At 38.3% G+C, this 13,708-nt stretch overlaps 1 protein-coding gene across 1 annotated transcript; it reads right to left on the reverse strand.

Moving 5' to 3' along the window:
• Window positions 1–10,705: 10,705 nt before the first annotated feature.
• Window positions 10,706–11,353, reverse strand: LOC145106715 (uncharacterized). The gene has a single exon (XM_079043653.1). The coding sequence runs from the start codon at window positions 11,351–11,353 to the stop codon at window positions 10,706–10,708; it is 648 nt and encodes a 215-aa protein (XP_078899779.1).
• Window positions 11,354–13,708: the final 2,355 nt, after the last annotated feature.

The following is a 13,708-nucleotide window of genomic DNA, read 5'->3' on the forward strand; positions in this document are numbered from 1 at the left end:
TAATAATTGAATATAAATGAAACATAGCAACCATCAATCATCATACATTACGATATCAACATACATAGTTACATCATATTGTTTGTTTATGAATTACATCCAGATACATAGTATATGATAAATCAACAAAAAATATCAAATACCCAAAAGTCCATAGCTGCCAAACTGCTTAGTGTGTTGCTGAGAATACAAGTCGTTTTGAAAAGCGTCAACATAGAATGTTGGTGAGTTCATAAGAATGTTTGTAAGACAACTTTGTAATAGTTTGTAAACCTCCAGAAAATCCAATATTTTCTTAAAAAAATAATTTGTGAGTCTCGTTTCAAATCATGTATAATTTCATCTGTATTCTTTGTTTATCTTGTTTTGAAAATGTATAGAAAAAGATTCCCAGAAAATCCTGTATTTTCTGTTTCATGATAAATTGTGGCCTTAAAACCCTAAGACCGGAGTGAAGTGACTATTTACAAAATATTCGACATAATGTTTGTACTTTGTAAAAATGAGGGGTAAGTATATCCAGCGTAAATCTTATAATAACTTTGTTATTCTCTATGTGAGTCGTTATAACCATACTAATATGACGGAGTGCCTGTCTTGACGTTCTTCAGGCGTCGGTTTCTGAGAAGACATTTGTCACCCTAGACTGGCCTGTCTAGCTGTAGCGAGCAGCTCAGGTGTGGGGTGTCAACCCCGTATAGATCTATACACAAACTCCCGTTCTCCCTCCAAGAGACTCTGGTTATAACTACAGGGCTTACGGTGTACACTAAAAAGGGTACGGTGAAGGTGCGTCTCACAAGAGCCTTAACGGAATTTACGCTAACATTGAGTTTCATTATTTAACGTTATAAATAATGTTACTAAGGTATATTTTGACTACAAAGCAATAGTGATAAAAATAAAATATAATCTTTTTACCGGAGGTGTCAAAATATCACAGTGTTATTCGTAGCCCAATTCTATCAAAATATTCACAAATGGCCCAATATTATCCAAATTATTATACGAGGCCCATTTTCACTAGAGTTGTTAAAAAATAGTCCATTTTAACTAAAATGTTCACTTAAGGCCCATTTGTACTAAAATGTTCACTTAAGGCCCATTTTTACTAAAGTTGACAAAAATAGCCCATTTTAACAAAAATGTTTCAAAAATGGCCCAAATTTATGGGAAAACCCATTTTCGGCCCACTTTTGTTAAGATGTTCAAAAATAGCCCAAGGTTATTAAAAAGTCCATTTTCGGCCCTTTTATACTAAAATATACAAATAAGGCCCAAGTTTATCAAAATGTTCAAAAGTGGTCCATTTTTACTAAAAAGGCCCGTTTTCGGCCCATTTTGCCAAAATGGTCAAAAATGGCCCAAATTTATTTCTATTGTCAAAAATGACCCAAGATACACATTTTTCCACTTTATTGTCAAATAAAGCCCCTTTTTAAGTTTTCTTTAGTTTCATGGTGAGTTTTTAAACATGCTTAACCCTTTTAACCAAACATAAGAAGTTACATAAGGTAACTTATTCCAACTACTTCAAGACTTGAATAGATCTCAAATTTATGGAGCTTTTAGCATAATATCACAACATTTTAACACACATAACATCCGAAACATACACATGCAAGCAAATATACAAAGATTACACAAGACTTTCACTTGTATTCTCACCCAAAACAAGGAAAAACTCGAAAACAAGGGGGTACGATGCTCACCTTGGGATTTTTTGGTTTTGAAGAGGAAGAATGGAGTGAGTTTTCGGCCTTAACTAGCTTATTTGAAGAGATTTGTGGAATTTTGGTGTTCTAGAATCATAATCACGAAAATGATGTGGTTTGAGTCTTGATCTTAGTGAAACTTGAAAATAAACTACTTGATTATGATTACAAACTTACCAAGTTAGTGAAGGCTTGAAGAGAATCCCTTGAAGACACACACACACACACACACACACTTCACACCATTTTTGAAGAAAGAAGAGAGTGTTCTTTGTGTTTAAGAGAGAGATGAGAGGATTATGTAATAGAGTGAAGGTTGAAAAATGAAATAAAATGGGGATGGTGGTGGTATGTTCGGCCGTATGTAGTGAAAGAGAGATGAGAGAAAGTTTTGGATGTTTGATGGACAATAGAGTTTGTCCTAGATGTACGGAGAGTAATACCTAGATACATGCCATATAAAGTTGAGGTGTCAAGGACAAGTCAAACCTCTTTAATTTGGTTTTCTCTTTTTTTTTAAATAAATCCGATTGGCCCAATAGAAGAAGGGAGGAAGAAAAGATTTTTGGGATTGAAGGATAGCCTAGAACACCTTGGCCTATTTATGTTTTAGGCGATTTCGGGCTTGGTTCGGGCGCAAGGATGATCTCGGTCCATTATTAGGCACAAAAGAAATGGGCTCGGCCTAATAAGGTTACACAGAAAAGTTTTCGGCCCAATAGGACCCATTAGGAGATTTTCGGCCCCACTATGGTCCAAATATGGGTTCTTGACCCATAATTAGGTTAACTAGGGCTTTTGGCCCATGAAGGGCCCAATAAGAAAGTCTAGGTCCATTAGAAGGTTTGGACCGAGAAGGCTAGGGTTAAGGCTCAAGCTTGAGTGATCGTAGCTTGTTGGGTTAGATTTTGTGCTTAAACGATGAAGTTTGACTTGAAACACAAATATTGGATGTATAAACTTGGATAACATTAAAGTTACTTTATACTACACGTAGGGTCACAAAGAACTATTTGTACACGGATAGAAGTTTCTAGCCCTAAAACGCTAGTTGTGACATCCGCAATCTCAAACTCGAGTGGGGAATCCAAAGTCCCCGACGCATCCCGAAACTTCTTGCTAAGAGCAAGAGATACAAATGATCGGGTAGCACCCAAATCGACTAGAACGTGAGCAGACATACGATTGAAGACAAAGGTCCCAGACACAACGTCTGGCGCTGCCCGAGCCTCCTCGGTAGTCAACTGAAATGCGCGGCTATTCACCGCTGGAGCATCCATCTTAGCAGGGAGGCCGTCAGTAATCCTCATCGTGGCGGGCGCAGGCGCCGCCACTGCTCCTCTCCCTCCCTGTAACCTCGGACAGTTGGCCCGCTTATGGCCGATATGGTTGCATTGAAAACAAATCAAGCCCTTTCTTGGGGCAATCCCTACTCAAGTGACCCTGCTGGCCACATGCATAACATCCTGAGCCCGCTATCCTACAAGCCCCACTATGTAATTTACCGCACTTGGCATACCAGCCACGACCCTGCTGGCCCCTACTTGAAGAATCTGAGGTCTTAGGCTTTTTAGCCTGACCTACTGCTATCTGTGCCTGCTCGGGTTTCCGCTTGGTGCGAAACTCCAACTCCATCTCCCGGTCACGGTCCTTCTCCACCATCTCGTTCAGGGTCTTGCACCCTGTAAAGCTCACAAACTCACAGATATCATCCCTCAGCATAGATTGATACCTCGTCCGCCTCATATCCTCGTCTGTAGCATACTGTGGGATCAACAATACTCGTTCCCCAAACTTGGCGGTGATCTCCGCCACAGTCTCGGTGGTCTGCTAGAGCTCCTGAAACTCCCTCACCAATCGCTGCACCTCAATAGATGGTGCAAACTCCAGGTCAAATCGCCTGACAAACTCGGCCCATGTCATGTCAGCCACACCGGCTGCTCCTACCTGGCTCGTCACCTCTCCCCACCAGTCTTGGGCTCTATCTCTCAGCATACATGAAGCGAAACCCACCTTTGCCGCATCAGGGCAAGAACTCGTGTTCTGGGCGTTCTCTATGTTCGCCACCCAGCGTCGGCTAACAATGGGGTCCCTGACCCCGAAAAACTCTGGCGCCCCGCATTCCTTGAACTCCCGAAACGAGGGAGTTCGGGCCCGACCTAGCCAGCAGAAATTTCGGATCTAAATGCCCTGAGCCTCTCCTCCATGATCTCCATCGTACCCTCCTTGATCGTCCCAAAGATAACTGGGGTAGTGTCAAGGATGCCCCTCGTAACCTCGGCTGCGATGAGCTCACACAGCCTCTCATCGATGGGTTCAGTACCATCACCCGACCCAGATCCTAATCCCCCAGCTCCATGTCGTGTCACCACCATACTAAACAGCAATGTCATAAGTCATAATGATCTGGATATCCCATTAGGGGGTCCTCCCACACCGGTCCTCCTTAGAGCTTCCAGGTCTAACATTGGTTCGGGTACAGGTCCTGTGCTTTCAGTAGTACGAGCCCAATACTACCTTCCACACCTACCTGTACCTTCCCCAAGGCTCCACCTGATAACCCCAATTCGTCCCATAACAACATATCACCCAAGCTACAACATCACTCAAATCCTAGGTTATCCTAAGATTTGCTCTACCCACATCAATCAAACCAATCATAACAGGTTTCCTTTATGCATGCAAATTATACACAGAAAAGGATCAAATAGACTTTCGAATAAGAGATTCTACCCTAGGACCACAACCAGACAAGGAACAGGAAATAAGGTCAAATCAATCTTCCTTGGGCTATAAGCTCCTCACCGTATATAATTTTAAAAGCATACACATAGCAAGATCCATACAATTATCATAACTCAAATATCAGTATAACATGGCTAACATATTGGGGAACTACTTACTTGGCTCGGCCGACCAGGCGCTTTGCACTATCCTCTTTTCCATTCTTAAAACTTTTTAACTTTTATTTTTGAAAGCAATTTTTCCATTTCCTTAGTTTGAGTCCTGACACACCTGAGAGTGTGCCTGAATCCCTCAAACCAAGGCTCTGATACCAACTTGTAACGACCAAATTTTCAAAAGAAATTTTTCATTTTTCATTAGTCAAAACACTTTCCATAAACCACAAAATCTCAGTTACAATTGTTTTCAAATCCATAACAATAACAATATTATTTCAAATCATCAGAGTGTCCCATAAAAACGCCAGAGAGAGAGTGCACGCCGCGCCATCAGACCTTGCCCTTGCCCTTAGGCTGAGATGTACCTGAAACAAATCCACAATCTGTAAGCTAATGCTTAGTGAGTTCCCCAGAGCATACCCGACACACAATCCACATAACACATATCATATTAGCTATAAAAGCTACATATACCACATAATCCATGCATACAAACATATAAGGATGTCGTGGGCTCCTCCCAAGGTCTTACTCCAGGATGCCATAGGCTCCCCCACATGGTCTTACACCAAAATGATATGGTCTCCCCCATGGTCTTTAGCTGGAAAGCCATGGGCTACCCCACATGGTCTTACATCCAAGTGTCATGGGCTCCTCCCATGGTCTTTACTTGAAAAGCCATGGGCTCCCCCACATGGTCTTACATCCAAGTGCCATGGGCTCCCCCATGGTCTTCCCTGCAAGTATCACATATATCGCTAGCATAACACCAAACATAACTAACTATCATACCACATATCTCTACAATAACGAGTATACCACATATCACAAAATGGGCCGGCCTTGGTGCCTTAGACCTATTTGTATGGTGAGAAGACTTACCTCTCGTGAATCCTGGACTGACAAGCTAAGATCAGGTAAATCTCACGCACTGCTCCCACTCAACTGCCTATAAGCATCATTTGATTAACTTGTCACAATCCCGAAATAACATAAATACCCTCAAAGTCAACCCTTGTCAACCCTGGTCAAAGTCAAGGTCAACAGTCCATGTTGACCTCAACTCGTCGATTGCATCCAGTAAATCATCGAGTTCCTTCCGAGTCCATTCCACTGAATCCCGAGTCAACTCGCCGAGTCACCTAAGTGACTCGTCGAGTTCATCAAATATCCAGAAGATCACAAGTTCATGCAGACCAAAACTCTCATCCTTCACTACACTCATTCAGAGTCTCGAAAACGGGTAAACCCTACCCGACTCGTCGTGTCGTCTAAGGGACTCGACGAGTTACTTCAGTCCTTTTTGTGTTTAGTCCTTTCCAGTGAGATCCAATGTCCCAAACTTCATATCCAACTTCTCCTAGTGTAGTTACCATGTAAAGTTACAAACTTTACGTGCATGCAAGGCCTCACAAGGCTAAAACACCCAAACTAAGGTTCCTACAAGGTTTTAGTGCATGTAAAGGGCCTAAGCGGGATAAAGTGAGCAACTTTATGCCATGGAGGACCTAGAGATGTCCAGATCTAGAACCTTATCCTTGTGACAAGTCCAAATCTGAGTATGACACCCTTTTTGGCACCAAAAGTTACCATTTGCTTCCAAGAAAGAGATCTAAGCAGCTAAAGGTCAGGTTAGTGACTTTATACCTCAATATGGTCGCCAACACAGAGTAGGTGTCGGATCTACTGCCTCTCCCTTTGCTCCTTCTTCTTCAAGCTCTAAAATCTTCACAATCACACCAAAAATCACTCTCTAAAGCCCTCTCTTTCACTCAAGAAGGTGCAAGGCTCAAACTAGGGTTTCTCTGGCTGCATGAACGATGGAAGAGGATGCAAATGAGCCATAAGTTTTTTTAAATAGGGTATAAACCCCTGAAAATTAGGGCTTCTCTTTACAGTGCATACTGGTCGAGTCGGGCCTTCTGACTCGTCGAGTAGATCTGAAGTCCCGCGTCCTCATAAAAACTTCTACTCGACGATTTGGAGATCCCCAACTCGCCGAGTCCAAGCACAAAACCCTAAAACTTAGATAATTTAAATAATACCTGGAACAGGTGTTACAAATTTCAAGTACAATGCTATAATTAAAAAAGTAGGATGCTAGAATTCATAATGTTATTTAAAGTATAATACTATAATAGAAAAAAACAATATAAGTAAAATGCTATAAATAAATATATATGAAAAAATACAATGCAATAATATAATGTTAACCATCATAAGATTTGGGATCTACCTTCGAATGATGCGCGTATGGAAAACATTTACAATGGCTCTGTCTAAAATCTTGAGAATAGCTTAAATGAAAATGTGGACGTTGTTCATAGGAACTCTTCATCTAATTTTATAAAAGAAATCGAATTCCGCTAGTACGTGTAAAACGATCCTACTTATGATGTCGAGGCAAAACTGTTTATTGTAAACTGTTTATAAAAGAAAATGTGGACGTTGTTCATAATAACTCTTCACCAATGGGTATTGTAAATTATATGTGTAAAGGCAAAACTGTTTATGATGAGAATGATCATGATTATGATACTGAAACGTTTGAAAGAGACACTGAAGAATCTGAGGGAGAGTTTGACTAAAACACTTCATATGTAAGACACTTGTTGTAATAGAACATTGTATTTGTATATGGTTAAGACGCTCGTTGTAATAAAACAGTTTATTGATCATATTGTGTTTGTATCTTATAAAACACTTTTTAGGCTATGATGTCCATTTGGATTGTTCTTACATACTTTATGGTTGTTGTCATGGGTCGAGGCCATGCTGGAGATCGTCGTAAGGATTCACCACCTTCAAAATGGTGGAGATCGCGGACAACACGAGCGATATGGTAAGTTTAATTATGATTTATTTATTATAAATTCTTATGAATAATATTATTTATTTATAATTGCAACAATTTGACCCATCAAAAGAAGAGGTTCGACTAAGAACCCGAAGCTTTAAAAAGCATTGAAGTAGAACGGGGGGAAACCGTTACAACTTGTGTTTGATAGAGAAGGTACATTTTTACCCCTTCGTAACAACAATGATTACTTAGTTCATGAGACATGCATATATATGCGGTGGAACATTATTTTTGATAAAGATAATTGAAAAGATGTACACCCACACAAAAGAATGTTTTAATTGAACATTTAAAGGTAAATTTTCTATATAAGTAAATTTTATATGTTTATTTCTAATTGGTTTTTATTTGACTGATTCTTTTTTATTTACTGCAAAGTTTTGATCTTGATGAGCTTTCCTAGGATCGCCAGCATGTTCAATTATGGGAAGGCATAAATGCAATATTGTAACACCTGTATCCTCAGGTATATTTCTTAAGGTTTAATTTTTTTCCATTTATGCATTTTGGTTTCCCTACACTAAGCGTAGGATAGCCTCCTATGTTGGGCGTAGGTAAAATATTCCATGTGTGGGTTTAATGTCCTACACTGGGGGTAGAGAAATTTACGCTTGACGAAGGAGTGCATCATTAAACCCTAATTGAGGGGTTGTGAGCCCTATTTAAAGGTTCTAACTCCTTGAGGGCCTCCCCATGCTCAACCTCCACCCTCATATTTAGTCACCTCGAAACCCTAGCTATCATGTGAGAGTTTTAAAGTCTTAATGTGGTTTTTGTGTGCATTTTTGAAAAAGGAGACCATTAGTGAAGCATTTGTCAGCTCCAAGCTCTGTAGATCCAGAATTTTCACTTCATCATCCACCTCTAGGAGTTATAAGGCTTGCATCTTGATGTTCCTTTATGATAGATCTAGTTAGCTCATGAGTTTTTATGCTTTTTGTCCCATAACCTTGGTCTTAATGGGTATGAATTACTCTAGACCTTATGAGTATCATTTCTAGATGTTTCTGAGATTATAGAGTCAAAAATTGGGAGCTTGGTCACTCCCATTCATCCATGCATGAGCTTTTGACCATTAGCATGTTTTATGGACCTAGGGTTTGGCCTTATGATCTTTCCAGCCATGCAAAGGTGTAAAGTCAGAGACTTTACCCCTTAGGACGTTCATTAGGTCCAGATCTAAGAATAGGATGATTGGTCTTTGAGTATTAAGAGCTTATATTAAGTTCGTTTTACGCTGGGCGCAATCTTAGCTACGCTTACATAGCCTAATAAATTCCCGTATTTCCATCTGAGGCTCTATGCTTAGCGTAGAGCATGAATTTACGCAGGGCGTAGTACCAAAAGGTTGATTTTTAGACAAAATTGATATTAGGTCAAGTGGAGTGGGTTCTAGTCTTGGAGGGGTAATATTGTCTTTTACCCCAAGTAGAGCAACTATGAACAAAGACCCTTGAGTATGGATTATTACCTTAATTTCTGATTAGGGTCTTACTATGTATATGATTATTGTGAGGAGTTTCAGTATCGACAACGTGAGTGTGAGATTTATATGTCTTCATATTGAGGTGAGTCTTCTCATTATACTGTGTATGATGCTAGTTGTCTTTGTGACTTTTGCATTTGTATGTTGGGTTGGGCTTTCCTACACACCTAATGCATCATAGAAATCGGTGCTTTATGGATATGCATGTCTAATGCATGTCTCTTCCAATCTAGGTAAAAAACATGGAAGAAATGAACTCAAACATGTGCATGAGACCATAAACACCATAGAACTCTTGATCTAGAACATATAACCCCCAAGGGACCTCAAGGATCTATAAAATTGCCAACTTTATGGAATCTACTCATCCAAACCAATAAGAACATGAAGAACAAGGCTCTAATCCTAGATCTAAAAGGTTTGAACACAAAAGTAGCAACTTGAGGACTTACGAAGGTCCATAAGATACGCAACAATATGATAATGAGGTTTGTTTACTGGATCAATGCTCAAGAACACCTTATTATTCTTCTTCAAGGTTACAAAAACACCACAAAGCTTTAAAATGACAACAATGGAAGCTAAGGTTTCTTTGAGGCTGAAAGGAGGTGATGGAGGTTGAGGATGTGCAAACCCTAGCCCTCACTTCCCTTAAATAGGGGCACAAACCCCAGAATTAGGGTTTAGCATAAAATGGTTGCCACATGGTGATCAATATAACACCACACCGTCTCGCACACTTAAGTTGCACGATTCCATTGGGCATTGCCACGTCGTGGTACTATCATCACCACGTCGTGGCCATCAAAATCAATCATTTTTGAAATTGAAAGCCATAACCACAAAAGAATGATATACCCGAAACTTGGTGTTACAGATTTTCCAACGTAGGATGTCGTGAGCAAAATCTAAAGAAACCGGTTATAAGGACTAAATGTGTACTAAAACATTAAAGACTAAATGTATACAAACTGAAAAATAAATTACCCTATTAAGTCATTTTTTCGGCTTAAATATAGACAAAAAAAAAATAATAAATAAACTCAATGATCAAATATATACAAATAAAAATATATATTCTCTTTTTACGTCATTATCCCTTATGTATAACATAACATTATCAAGCACTACTTTTATGGTCATAGCTTGTCATCATAGCATTTTATGAATATCTACAGAAGTAATTTCAATGTAAATACTAATGTTGTAACATAAAATATAAGAACTTAAAACTTAAGATGGTACTAATGTAAAACTAGTTTAGAAATCTTCATTAAACGACCTGATAAACAATCTTGTGTATGTAAAAATGTTTGCTTGGCTTTGAAATTTTAAAAGCAAATATAACATTAATTTTACATTGACAAAGATCCTATACTAAAGGTAATAAAACAAGAGGCCGCGATATTTGTTTTTACAGCAATTTTATTTGACCTTTAAGGATCATTCATACACATAACCGGGTCATCTTACGTTTAGCAGACAAAAGGTTTCCAAGTTGAGATCATCCTAACATACTTCTTGTGCTTGTCCACATCTGTTGCTATTGAAGACGAAAAATTGATGCAGATCATTTTTTGGAGATCTCGGGCTTGATCCATGTAGTTATTGGTTAAAAAAAAATAGAATTTGATTAAGCAAAGAAATAAGATGAATTTTTATGAAAAAAATCCAAAAAAAAGGAGAAATGATAACTATAATACATATCAGTAAAACGGAATAAGCCGAAAACATCATGAATCTAAATTATGAGGTTTGGATTAAACCCAGAAAGGGTGCCGGGGCTCAAAAGTAGCGAAGAACACCATGATGGTGAGGATGGCGACAAACTAAACCCAAAAGGGCTCATAAGTGCAATCCCAGATGGATCATAACCACGTGTCACCGGCGACACACTTAACCCCAGTGGACTCAAACCCGCGAAATAATCCGTCACAGGTGACTTTGACTTAAACCTAGTGGTATCCAGTGTTTCATTCAAGAATTTGCAGAAATCTGGGGACAAAGTGAGGGCCGATAAGGGGCTGACGTTTCCTCCACCTTCTGATGGTGGAGATGGTCTGGGAAATAACGATGGTTTTGGTACTGTAGAGAGGACAAGAGGTGGCGGAGCGATGTCTTTTAGGCGGCGTACAGATGGTGATTGATATTTGGTGTCGCTAGTGAGTGCATGAACGGTTTCCTTGAAATTAGAAGAATCAACTTTGTAAACTTTAGCTGGTGTGGGTGGTAATGGTGCTATGAAATGTTTGGAGGTGGGTTTTTGGATAGCTTTGCGAACTGTATGGAGAGAATTATGATATGATAGTCTACTGGAGCTGATTGTTTTTGGTGGATGGTCGTTGGAAGAAGACGAAGATGAAGTGTAGGAAAAAGTAGTTTGATCCATTTTTTGTCGTAATGAGTTTGCTTTTTTTGTTTTTGGGAGGATGTGTATATATAGAAGATGTCAGGAGCAATTATTGTTTAGAATCCACGTGGCATTTATGGTTATTAAATTCTTGACTTATTTTGAGAGTAAGATATTTCGTGTTTTTGGATAGATAATTCACTATGTAAAGAATCATTCAAGATAATAATCTAATGAGATTAGGGCACCAGGAGAAATTCAAATGGTAGCTTGTCAGTCTACGTCGGCTAACTACACACAGTGAGTTTATAAAAAAAAAGTCAACTATTTTATCTTTGACTAAGTGTTTTTAGTTTCTTATTTATATAAATTCAAATCTTAGTGAATCTTTTGGATATTATTTGTATATGGTTTTGTGACATATGATATTCGTAATATTGTGCCAATATATCGGCAGATGCAGCTTGTTGCTATGAACCTGGTCACAATAAGTTCGTAGTTGATGCTAGAAATTGCGACATGATACTTGTCACTTAGATAACCGATGGCACTAGCTACTAGAAACCTGCTATATACATTTATAACATAGACAATAATAGAAACATATAGGAAAATATAGAAAATAATTCAAAATATCTAGAAAAATATATAAAATATAGAACATAATTCAGGAAAATATAGAACATAATTCAAAATATGTAGAAAAATGTATAAAATAATATTGTCATACAAAATTCAATACAGTTCATTAGAAGTTTATAATTTTGCATTAAATAAAACCAAGTAGATGAAATAATATATAGAGGTTGGAATTTTATAGAGTAAACAAAAGTTTTCTTTGTGTGTTGGTTTTCTCGACAGGAAGAAACAGGGAGGCAAAGAACTTCAATTGACTCAATAATAAAAAGTTCAATTATCCAATCCTTTAACATCCGGTTAAATTTATCCACATTCTCCAAACTTCCTCACGTTTGTTGGTAAAAAGTTCACTCTTAGTGAGTATGTCCGTCTTTTTGCTCTATCGAAAAAACAAAGTTCATAGAACACTTTCCGAATGAAATGAAACTTCTGTTGCTTCGCCTGTGAAAAACAGTTCATAGAACACTTTTATCAGTTAAATCGTTGATTATTTATCAACAAAAATTTCACCGATCCTCCTTTATATCCATTTTTCCGTCTAACAAATTATCCAACCAAATGGTTTCACAAACCACTTCTATAGTTGCGACAAATTCCGCTTCACAAGGTGATAATACTAAAATATATATTTTTTTACGATTGTCACATGAAAATGCTTTCCCTAAGATAGAAAACCATGTCAGTTGTGCTTTTATAGTCCATCGCATCTCAACAAGTTCTTCTCACTACAAAGTAAATAACATTTAGTGGCATAATGTTTTAGTGACACATTTTTTGTGCCACTATATTATGCTTTAGTGGCACGTTCTAAATGACACTATAAAAATTGGTAGATTTAACCGCACTTAACATTTCCTTATGTCACTAAAGCTATTAAACCACTTCTACCTATTATTTTTGTTTCATAATTGTTCCCATAGTAATTTGTCATTGTCATTTAGACGTTAGTTTTTTTTGTATTTCCTCATTTCGATTTATTGAATTGGTAACTTAGGGCAAAATAGGGAGAATGCTCCCAGAAATCGTTCGCTATGCTTTGAACTCAATCGCTCAACTCTATCGGTGCTCTAAACCCCATCGTCACTCTGCAGACTCCTATCTCGTTGTTGTCAGTTGTTCCCCGTCGTCCTCGCCCACCACCGCCTCCGCATTTGCTTCCCAGGTTCGCCCCGTCTGTGCTTTTCATTTAATCAGGTAATCCCTCAGGCCTCTTGTTCCTCCTTTGTTGCTTTATCCTCAATTGTTCCTTTTATTTTTATTAATCCATTCAGTGGAAATAGTTTTTAGCATTTATTAATCCAATGTTGTTCCTACGTTCCTATAAGCCTAGGGTTTAACTTTTTGTGTAACAACAATTCGGTTGATTATATATGACAGTGGCATCGCTTATAGGATTACCAGATCATTTGAAATTAGCGAGAATGATTCCATGGTAAGTTTCACTACATAACGTTATTGGTTTAGTGCTCTATTATGGTGATTGATTCTTCTATTTTTACTTCCCACCATTATCTTGCAATCATCAGAATGAAGATGATGAGGTACACACATCAAAACGAGGGTAGTATGAGGGGCCTGATCATGACTTGTTTGCACTGATTAGAAAGGGATGTCTTAGAAAATGCCTCTTGAGTCAGATATAAAGATATTGCAGGTTTGAGAAAAAAAAACACTTCTAAAGGAAGAAATAGTTCTACATTATTTGATGCCTAATTACTTTCAGGTATGTTGTTGGATGAAGCTCCAGTAGTTGGT

The sequence above is a fragment of the Lactuca virosa genome, chromosome 4 (genome assembly GCF_052849685.1).
Source record: "Lactuca virosa cultivar CGN04683 chromosome 4, Lactuca_virosa_CGN04683_v6, whole genome shotgun sequence".
NCBI lineage: Eukaryota > Viridiplantae > Streptophyta > Magnoliopsida > Asterales > Asteraceae > Lactuca > Lactuca virosa.

Bases quoted from the DNA above. Each gene is read 5' to 3' on its own strand.
- LOC145106715 (XM_079043653.1), bottom strand. From the start codon at position 11,353: ATGGATCAAACTACTTTTTCCTACACTTCATCTTCGTCTTCTTCCAAC.